Here is a 12,121-nt window from a genome sequence, read left to right as displayed (position 1 = left end):
TAGGGCATGTAATTTTAAACAATTTTCCAATTTACTTTTATCACCAATTTTGCTTTGTACTCTTGGTATTCTTAGTTGAAAGCTAAACCTAGGAGGTTCATATGCAAATTTCAAAGCCCTTAAAGGCCATCTCTTCTCCCAGGGCATTTTGACAGTTTTTCACCACTAGAGGGTGTTAGTTGATGTGTGTCATATAGGTAACACTGTGCTCAGGCACGTGGAGTTTCAGTGAGCCAGCCCTGAATGGATATCTGTCAAAAGAACTGAAATAAGGGGGCAGTTTGCAGAGGATTAGATACAAGGTAATCACAGAGTTAAAAAGTGTATTTATATAAATGTGTTGGTTATGCAAAACTAGGGAATGGGTAATAAAGGGATTATCTGTCTTGTTAAACAACAAAAATTCTGGTGTAGACTGTCCCTTTAAAATAAGAATTAGAGATCATTTGCACTTACCCAACTCATTAGCACACCTACACCTAGATTACAAGTTGTGCGCTAAACCGGGTGTGTAAAGAAAGCAAAAAAATTAGCGTTATCATACATTCCATGGCGCTACCATTACAAGTTACTGAAAAGCTTCCTTGTGTTGTGCGTTATGGTGCGATAAGCTCCATGCCACACAAAAGCCAAGGGCTGAGTTTACGTGCTCGTTCACGCTTTCCCCTATAGACATCATAGGAGAGACAAGTGTTAGAAAAAAATTAATACCTGCGACCACGGAATGGAGATCGCCGTAACGCAACGTCATTGATGTCTATGGGGAAAAGAAAGTTACGTTTAAACCCTAACATAAAACCCTAGTCTAAACACCCATAATTCACCTCCCCCGACATCGCCAACACTAAATAAAATGATTAACCTCTAAACCGCCGCCTCCCGACATCGCCAACACTAAATAAAATTATTAACCTCTAAACCGCCGCCTCCCGACATCGCCAACACTAAATAAAATGATTAACCTCTAAACCGCCGGCCCCCCACATCGGTACTAATAAACTAAACCTATTAACCCCCAAATCGCTGGTCCCCCACATCAGTACTAATAAACTAAACATATTAAACCCTAAACCGCCAGCCCCCACATCGGTACTAATAAACTAAACCTATTAACCCCTAAACCACTGGCCCCCCACATCGGTACTAATAAACTAAATCTATTAACCCCTAAACTGCCGGCCCCCCACATCGCAACACACTGAATTAAACTATTAACCCCTAAACCTAACACCCCCTATCTTTAAATTAATCTTTAAATAAATAAAAACTTACCTGTGAAATTAAAAAAACCTAAGTTTAAACTATAAATTAAACTAACATTACTATTTTAAATAAATGAAAGAAACGAAAAATAAAAAGACCTAACATTACAAAATTATAAAATCCTAACACTACAAATAAAAATAAAAAAACCTAACATTACAAAAAATAATAAACAAAAACATTATGAAAAATAAAAAAATATAAGATTACAAAAAATAATAAATGAAATTATCCAAAATAATACAAATTACACCTAATCTGATAGTCCCAAAATAAAAACACCCCCTAACCTAACAATAGACTACCAATAGCCCTTAAAAGGGTCTTTTGTAGGGCATTGCCCTAAGTTAAACAGCTCTTTTACCTACAAAAAATTACAAAGTCCCCCTAACAGTAAAACCCCTCACCCAACCAATCCCCCAAAATAAAAAAACCTTAGCTACACATTGCCCCTAAAGGGGCAGTTGTATGGGCATTGCCCTTAAAAGGGCATTCAGCTCTTTTACTGCCCATCCCTAATATTAACCCCCCCCAAAAAAAAAAAACTAACACTGACCCCAGGAAATCTACTCACGGTCCTGAAGTCCGGACATCCATCTTCATCCAGGCAGCGAGAAGTCTTAATCCAGGCGACAACATCTTGATCTATCGCGGGGGCATCTTCTATCTTCATCCCAGTGGAGTGGAGCGGAGCTGTGGAAGCGAGAAGCATCGTTGCCGGTGGCGCGGACATCCAGCGTGGAGACCTGCCATTCCACGCGCAATGGCCAATTTTTCCGCGGTATAGCCGGACCACACCATAACGCAAAACTTGTAATCTAGCTGTTAGATATTTCTTACCCATTCTATACTAGACTATAAGTGAGACTGGGCAAACAAATAAGAAGGATGTGTACCTTACCATAGTAATATTTTCCATTTCTGGTAAATTTGTTTTTGGAACCAGCTTAACCAATTTGGGTTTGTGACTGAATTTTAAGTGTCATATAAGAAAATGTAATTTTTTCATAAAAAGACACGTAATAGCAACACAGGACACTGCTAAAATCATTTATATTATTTGTTGCCGGTGACTTATTTATACAGTATATATTTTAATATGGGCCCACACACACACACACACACACACATATTACAGAAATATCCAGTTAGTCTCTATTGTGTTGATTTTGAGAAAACCACAAAAGAGGCAGACTGTCCCACTAAATTAGAGACAGCATTAAGGTGTCTATTATCTATAAATGATGTTATCCATTATCACTTCACATCTTACCTGCGATTGCCATGATGCTTGGGATCGTGATGGTACTGTAATTTCTAATGCTTGAGCAGCTCCAAGTCATACGTATTGTTTCCTGTGTACTTGCGATTCTGTCAGCAAAGTATGAGCCCCATTTTCTTGATACAGAATGTGGCGGTTGTGGTTTAAGGCTCTAAAACCATTGAAAAACAAAACCAGTGTAAGGCAACAGTGCAAATATAGGGATATTGAGAACACGCTACTTCTTGAAATCAAATACATTATTTTTATATATGATATATTTAGTGAAATTGTGTGATTCAGACAGAGCATACAATTATACAAAAAGTTTCCAATTTACTTCTATTATCAACATTGCGTTGTTCCCATGATATTCTTTGTTGAAGAGATACCTAAGTAGGTATATAGAGCACTAAATGGCAGGAAATAGTGTTGCCTTCTAGTGCTACAGCAAATGGATAACATTATTGCAAAACTGCTGCCATATAGTGCTCCTAAGCTTACTTCCCTGCTTTTCAACAAAAGACACCAAGAAAATTTGATAATAGAAGTTGCTTCATATCCCTTAAAAGTTGGTTCTGCAGATGCTAATTTAAAAAAAAAAAAAAAACGCTTTAATAAAGTACATTTAGTATAGACAGGTAGCAATGCCTTAGTTTCAATGCAAATATACCAATAAGATGTCTTTAAAAACATTGCAAACCTCCTTTATATCCACTATCTTAACTGCACTAACTTGCTTGAGTATTACAAGTTGCAAGTAAACGGGTGCTCTCGAGGGCAAACTAAATTTGTGCCTGCCAGGTTAGAGCGAGTGACCTCACGTAAAATGTAAGGGTTAAAAAATGTGCACCAGACACATCAAAAATAGATTTAAATAAAATGTTACTGTAATATATATATATATATATATCTATATATATATATATATATATATATATATATATATATATATATATATATATATAATCCAAAGAAGAGGAAGTCACTCACAGGGTCACTCCCTGTGAGTGACTTCCTCTTCTTTGGATTATTTGTACTTTTGAAGTGCAGCTTTACAAAGCTATTTGGAGCTGGAGTGCTGCTACACTTTTGACTATTACCTATTTCTTTTAGGAGCACCCGCATTTGCATTACAGCATACCTCTGCTGACTACTACGGTAGCTAGCACTATTACTGCAACATACACTGTATGTGAATTGGTGACATGGAGCAACAGATTGAGATTGAAGGGGATTTCACTGAGGAAATTAAAGGAGCAGAAGAATTTTTCTTTACCGAGGAAGATGTCTCAAGGATTAGGTACGCCTCGCTGCCACTAAGAGCAACAATTGAACAAGACTCCAAGATTTATGCCAAACTGACTAAATTAAAAAAGAAAGAAAAGGACCTTATTTTGCATGCTACATACCTGTCTGAATACCACAGGAGAAAATTTATTCCACAGGGTTTTAGAATCAGAAACACTCCGACCATAGGTCGCAACAATCCAGCATTTTGCCTGAAATGGTGTAACATTATGAATAAATGTTCCATGGACCAAATCCTATTGGTCATTGAAGAAGTTACCCGACTACTGGAGGTTAATAGAAAAGAGACCAAGGTCTATGAGGATCAGTATCTAAAAAGGTTGGAGATGGACAAAGAGCAGGATTGGCTGAAAAAAATGAAAGAAGAAGTGGACAAATATGAGAATGAAATAATTTTGTTTAAAAATCTCAAACTGGAAGATGTAACACTCTACAAAACTACTACAAAAACAAGATTGTCTATCGGTGGCAACTGAGTCCAGAAGAGAGGACACAATATCGGCTAAACAGACCGTGGAGACAAAGATACAATCGCATGAGACTGATGGGGACCGTAGACAGCTCAGGTAATAGCTCTGATACGGATAACACCTCCAGACCAGTGGTAATGGAGACAGACAACCAACTAGGCATGCAGACGCACTCAAAAAACGAAGGGGGCAGAGGAAGCATACCTGAAAGGGGGGGTATAGGCCGCCCACCAAGACCACCCAGGAGGGGCAGATCCAGGAGGATCTGATCATTAATTTAAGCAGCCACATTCTCACGGAGGATGAAAGGAGTGTCCTTAACAAGGGCCTCTCATTTGTTCCAACTTCCCAACCTGAGAACTTTGATCTATACGTAGACATACAGAAATTTTCTTGAACCCTAAGACTTAAAGAACATTTTGGCACCACCAGTGATGCGGACACGGGCACTAAGTTCAGGGCAAGAAGCACCTATGACCCAAACAGTCAAAATGCTTCCATTAAGACTTTATCCAGTATCCTATGGCAGGAAAGTGAGGATGACTATATGAAATATAAACAGTACAGACATAATCTGACTATGAAAGAGAGAGGAGCACTTAAAACATTACAAGAAGATAACACCATAGTCCTGAGGGAGGCGGACAAAGGGGGTGCAGTGGTCTTACAGGACTACACCGATTACAAGAAAGAAGTAATGCGACAACTGGATGATAAAGATACATACTACCCGATGAGGGGAGATCCAAGCAAACAATTCAAAACGATAATAGATGAAACGACACAACTGTTACTTAAGAACAACTTCATTGATACCAACATCAGCAACTACATGACTGTCAAGTTCCCTAGGACACCGGTGCTGTACATGTTGCTGAAAGTGCATAAAAGTTTGGTTGCCTCCCCGGGGAGACCCATTGTGTCAGCTGTTGGCTCCCTATTACAACCTTTAGCGACATATATTGATTACGTTCTCCAACCCATTGTGCGCAATATACCCTCCTTCCTGTTGGACTCAGCATCAATGCTTAAGCTGATTTAGGATCTACCTCCTCTCACTGAGAATGCTTGGCTTGTCACCCTGGATGTGACCAGTCTGTATACTGTCATTCCCCACCAGGAGGGAATAGCAGCTACAAGACGACAATTACTCAAGTACCCATACATAGGGCCACCCACGGATGTATTATGTGAAATGCTGAGATTATGCCTAGAACTCCACTACTTCCGATTTGAAAGATCCTTCTATTTACAGGTGGCAGGTACGGCGATGGGGTCTAATATGGCAGAATTTGAGAATGAGGTCACCCAATTGTTTAATGACGAGAGGATACAACTATTTAAAGGGTATATTGATGACCTGTTCCTCCTATGGACAGGGACAGAAGAGCAACTGCTAAAGTGGTTTGAGGAACTGAATAAAGTACATCCGACGGTCAAGTTCAAGATACTGTATGATAAACAATCAATAGACTTTCTGGACTTAAGAATCTTTAAACAGGATGATATTCTCAACAACACTCTGTTCAGTAAACCAACGGACAAAAATTCATTCCTACATGCTACCAGCTGTCACCCACCCAGCCTAAAGAAGGCACTTTCAACTTCGCAATTCAAGAGGGTGGCAAGGAATAACTCTACAATGGAATTGAGAGAAGTACAATTGACGAACATGATGACCAAAATAATCTGTTGACCTGTAAAGGAACGTTAACAGGTACAACAGAAAAGGACCTTCTCTTTGGCACTAACAAAAGAACAGTAGATGAGAGACTCACATTCACTACCATCTATATCAAGAAGAAAGAAGGGATTGCTGATATCCTGAGGAACAAATGGGGACTTCTATCGTCTGACACAGACCTGCCATTTAAAACCATGCCTCCACCCAAAATTGGCTACCATAGGGCGACCTCTCTGAGAGATCACCTAATGAAAGCAGATCCGAGAGATTTTTACAGCAGTGATACCTGGCTTAAAACCAAAAAGGGCTGTTTTCGGTGCCTGGGTTGTACCAGTTGTGGGGGATTGACAACAGGCAGCTTCTTCCGCCATCCATACTCCACCAAGAAGTTTAAAATCAAGCATAGAGTAACCTGCACAACCAACTACATTGTTTACCTCCTACACTGTGTGTGTGGAATGTTTTATGTAGGTAAAACCGTGAATGACTTGAGGACTAGGATGGCTAATCACCGGTCTGCTATACGTGCAGCATTGGAGAAGGGTACGTCTGACCAGCCGGTGGCACGACATTTCGCTGAGGTAGGACATAAGGTCTCTGATCTCAAATACATTATCATTGACCACGTCCCCCCACTAACCTGGGGGGGAGATAGGGCCAAAATATTGTTGCAGAGGGAATCCAGATGGATTTTCAATCTTGGGACTTTGACCCCTAGGGGCCTGGATTTCCACCTTGACTGGCACTGCTATCTATAACAGTGGACATCTGCTTGAGGATATGGCAGTACATGCCATCACACAGTGGTTTGAACCATTGGTCCATGATGGACTGAGTGTTTGCAACTATGTGCTTAACACTCTAAGAGATGCTTATTAGCGGTTTATGAGACACAAGTTAGCCACATTTATGGTATACTTCTCTGACGGTATGGGCATTACCACTTGTCTGTTATACTATATAGTATTGTATATATTATCGTATACTGTTTATATGTCATTCTGTATGGCTTCCTCTACTGTACCATTCGGGCTAGGATATTAGGATTATGCCCTGGGGTATTCGGTTTATTACTGTAACTCCTGTTTTGTGATATACAATTTCATCCCTTACCTTTCTGAAGGTATGTCAGGTTGATGGACTCTATATTGTACGCAATGTACCTAGACTACCTTCTAGCCTGCATCATATTATGATTGCCATGCTTGTGATTAGTTACAGTCTATACCCCCCCGCGATATGGTGTATAGATTATGCTGACTACGGTCATGATTACGATATCCGTAACTTTTACATTGTGTATATATTGATATTGGGCATAACGGCTCTTCATTGTACTGTAACCACACTATGTTTCACATTGCTCCTGTCACCTTTTTGTCTATGTTTTTAACGTTGTTTTTAACTTTCACTCAGCTTTCACAGCTGAGCGTCCGGTTGCTATGCCAACGGGTGTGACATGTTGTCACGTGATGGCGGTTTACTTCCTGGTGCCGGGGTGAATACCGCACTAATTGTTTGATATGCAGGGGTAGTTAAGGTGGGTGAGTATGATTGTTATTATTGTGCTATTTTGATAAAGGGGTAACACCCGAAACGTCAATAAAGACTTGTTGGACTATATTCAAGGCCCTGTGAGTAACTTCCTCTTCTTTGGATAATTTGTAATTTTGAAGTGCACCTGGGGCTAGGAAAGCTTTACAAAGCTATTTGGAGCTGGAGTGCTGCTACACTTTTGACTAATATATATATATATATATATATATATACACACACATATATATAACAATATTAAGAAAAATGCACTCTCTGGATTTAAAACAAAAAGACTTTACTATGTGACATTTCGAGGTTTTCACCCCTTCCTCAGACAAAGATTCAGTGAACAATGAAAATTAACATTAAACCCAAAGCCCCTTCCCACAGTGCTCCACCAATCATGTGTTAGATAACATCAACATGTGATATTTTTATATGAACTCAAACAACAATATATCCATATTCAGAATAAAAATAATATTCATAAACATGCTTATGATGTGCATATGAAAAACCTTTAAAAGTATATATGTGATATAGATCTATTGCCTCATGAATGTGTATAATCGTGTGTGTTTAATTATGCCACTAGGTGTGTTGGTGCATACATTATAAATAGCCTGTATGAACAAATCAAGACAGCTCTAACAAGCATCCTTACTGCAAATCTAGAATAACTAGACAAACTAAACATCCTTCCTTATCCCCCAAGGATCTGTGTTGGAATATGAGTCCCTTCCTTGAAAACCATAAAATAGTATAGAGAACAAACAACTCATAATGGCGTTACTAACACACCATGTTCTCAGTCTTTTGCGGGCGGGGCTTACAAACATCATGTGTGTCCATCATACTATGACGCATTCAGGACTATCGAATCAGCAAACGGGCACATTGTGTTAGTAAACAAACCAACCGCGACCCTTGGTGGTATTTTTGAAAAGCTAAACCTAGGTAGGCTCAAACTGATTTCTAAACTGTTGAAAACCGCCTCTTAGCTCAGAGCATTTTAAAAGTTTTTCACAGTTAGACAGTACTAGTTCATGTGTGTCATATAGATAACATTGTGCTCACTCCCGTAGACTTATTTAGGAGTCTGCATTGATTGGCTAAACTGCATGTCTGTCAAAAGCACTGAGATAAGGGGACAGTCTGCAGAGGCTTAGATACAAGGTAATCACAGAGGCAAAACATATATTAATAAAACTTTGTTAGTTATGCAAAACTGGGGAATGGTTAATAAGGGGATTATCTATCTTTTTAAACAATAAAACATTTGGTGTAGACTGTCCCTTTAAATGGAGGATCAAGTACCGACCAATCAAAAGGCTGAATCAATGTATACTGAAGGTATCCTCAATAATATATTGGAAACATCCTAGCTTATTAATTTCTTAAGTATGACTCGATGTACCGGCTTCTGTTATAGGGGATAATCGCCCACTCTGTACAACTAATCAATGAGGACCGAGTAAAAAAATTTATATAAAAATTGAGGAAAAAATGGAAGAAAAAAATAAAAAAGAATGGATAAAAGAAGAAAAAAAATAATTAATGAAAAATAGATTGAAGAAAAAAATAATAATTGATTAAAGAAAAAATTATATATACAGTATATATATATATATAATTATAATTTTCCTTGTTTGGGCCTTGCACCCAGGCCTGACTGGGGTTAACTGCCTGTGACTCTGGTGGCAGTGCAGCTTCCTGAGAGTGCTGGTTTGCACCCAGGGCTGTGCATGTTGCAGGGTCATAGGATGTGTACCCGGTCCGGCCTGAGAGTGCTGACCCCACCCCATGTTTTGCATATATATATTCCAAACTTTATTGTGAACGTTTTCGAGGTTGACACTCCTTCCTCAGACTACTTCCAAAACGTTTATAATAAAGTTTGGATTGTTGTAAATTCAGAGAGTGCATCCTTGTTGGAGGTGTATTGATATTGAAATTTGCACCCTGGTCCAGTGGAGTATTTGTCTGTGAGTGCGCCTTTAAGGACTAATATATACAACCCCAATTCCGAAAAAGTTGGGACAGTATTGAAAATGCAATTTGAAAATAAAAAATCACTCTGTGCTATATTGAAAACAGATTATTAACACATTATTTGATCTTTTACTTTGTGAATTTAATGTATTTTTGAAAATATACACTAATTTCAAATCTGATGACTGCAACAGGTTCCAAAAAAGTTGGGACGGGGCAATTTAGGACTAATAGCGATGTGGAAAGTTAAAATAAGAAGGTGATGTTATACAGGTGAGGCAATTGTGTAATCGTAGAATATAAGGAGCCTCCAAAAAAGGCCTAGTGCTTCAAAAGCAAGGATGGGTCGAGGCTCAACAATCTGCCAACAGATGCGTCAGCGAATAATCCAACACTTTAAGAAAAACATCGGTAGGATTTTGGGCATTTCACCTTCTACAGCGCACAATATAATTAAAAGATTCAAGTAATCCGGTCAAATCTCAGTGCGTAAAGGACAAGGACGAAAATCACTTCTGAATGTGCGTGATCTCCGATCCCTCATACGTCACTGTCTCAAAAATTGTCATGGGTCTGTAATGGATATCCTGACATTGACTCAGGAATACTTTGGTAAACCTTTGTCAGTCAACACCATTCACTACTGCATCCACAGATGCAAGTTAAGACTTTACTATGCAAAGCAGAAGCCATACATCAACACTGTCCAGAAGAGCCGCTGACTTCTCTGGGCTCGGTCTCATCTGAGATGGACAGTAGCACAGTTTAATTGTGTTTTGTGGTCCGACATGTCAACATTTCAAATAGTTTTTGGAAAAAAACAGCCGTCGTGTTCTCGGGGCCAAAGAGGAAAAGGACCATCAAAGCTGTCATCAGCATCAGGTCCAAAAAGCCAGCATCTGTCATGGTATAATGGTATGTCAGTGCCCATGGCATGGGTAACTTGCACATCTGTGAGGGCACCATTAATGCAGAAAGATATGCATACATTTTGGAGCAACATATGCTGCCATCCAGACATTGTCTTTTCCAGGGACATCCATAACTCACCCAAATACAAGCGGTGTTTTGACGTGCTCGTGCTCGATTTCCCCATAGACATCAATGGCGAGAGTCGGCTAAAAAAAAGCCTAACACCTGCGATCGCGGAAACAAAAGCTCCGTAATGCAGCCCCATTGATGTCTATGGGGAAAGAAAAAGTTACGTAAAAACCACATATAAACACCCCTAATCTGCTGCCCCAGACATCGCTGCAACTTACATACAGTTATGAACCCCTAATATGCCGTTCATAACATCGCCGCCACCTAAATAAAAATATTAACCCCTATATCTTGGATGTAAGTGTGAACAAGCTACTTAAATTAGGTACTGCGCTTTATCGCACTTAACATCGCCGCCACCTACATTACGGTTATTAACCCCTAATCTGCTGGCCCTAACATTGCTGCCACCTACCTACACTTATTAGCCCCTAATCTTCCGCCCCCAATATCGCTGCCACTATACTAAAGTTATTAACCCCTAAACCTCTGGCCTCCCACATCACTAACACTACAAAAATATATTAACCCCTAACCCTAACGTAACACGAACTCTAAGCATAACCCTAACGTAACCCTGAACCTAACCCTAACCCAAACACCCCCTAACATTTTTGCTTCGCAAAATCTATAACTACTGGTCTCAGATCGCGTAATGGCTCACAGCGGTATAGGCTGTAACGCAAGCATTTTAGCAGGAACGTACAACCTGTAATACGGCACTATGGAAAATCCCGCACCCAAACGTCATTTTTTGAGTGCGGAATGGATCATGAGTTACAGGCTAAAATGCTTGCGGTATAGCTATACCGCTGCGACTTGTAATATGGGTTACCTGCCATTCCACGAGCAATGGACAATTTTTCAGCGGTACAGTCGTACCGCACCATAACGCAAAACTTGTAATCTAGGCCAATGTTTCTTAAGTGTCTACACCAGCATTTATCATTTGACACTGGCTATGCTTTGCATTTTTTGCTGTTAATTATGAGACTTGGTACAACATTTAAACTTGAAATATTACTGATTGAAATTGAACATAGTATAAAAGGTCAGCTAGATTAGTCTGGCAATCTTACTGTAAATAAAGTTGTTTCCTTCAAAGTGTTTCCAATAATTTTCCTATTACTGATTTCATTTCCTCTCCATCCTTTCATAATCATCTTGTTGCCAGAAAGTAACGAGTACTTACTGTTTCCTAATGTTCCTGTCACTATGTCTCCCTAAACTTCACAGACTGTCAAAACAAATATTGGTGAACGTTATTTTGATGCCATTTAATGAATTTGTATCAAACTATATATTTTACATTACTTATTTTTTTTGTTTGAAAGTCATAACCTCTTTATAGTTTGAGTATAGGGTTAATTGTTGCTTGCTGAGCTGCTAAGAAGTTTATTTTATGCGCTAAATATACAGCACATCTTCCATGTATTTATAAATTTGTTAGTAAGATAATTGCTTTAGTGGATATGCTTCTGAAATCATTACTAGCTAATATGCTGCCATAAATCTTTGCTTTCTCTAACTTAGCCCCCCTCAGAGATAAGCTTAATTACT

At 39.1% G+C, this 12,121-nt stretch overlaps 1 protein-coding gene across 1 annotated transcript in view; it reads right to left on the bottom strand.

Annotated features, from left to right (window-relative positions):
- Positions 1-12,121, bottom strand: part of NT5DC1 (5'-nucleotidase domain containing 1) — a 729,055-nt gene that overhangs the window by 65,879 nt on the left and 651,055 nt on the right. Inside the window, exon 11 of the mRNA XM_053710879.1 lies at positions 2,537-2,696. Within this exon, the coding sequence (XP_053566854.1) occupies positions 2,537-2,696 (160 nt within the window). The remainder of the gene's footprint in view (positions 1-2,536; positions 2,697-12,121) is intronic.

Source organism: Bombina bombina, chromosome 4, assembly GCF_027579735.1.
Source record: "Bombina bombina isolate aBomBom1 chromosome 4, aBomBom1.pri, whole genome shotgun sequence".
Taxonomy (NCBI): Eukaryota; Metazoa; Chordata; class Amphibia; order Anura; family Bombinatoridae; genus Bombina; species Bombina bombina.
Note: the sequence above shows the minus strand (reverse complement) of the source record. Positions and strands in the feature narration are given on the sequence as shown.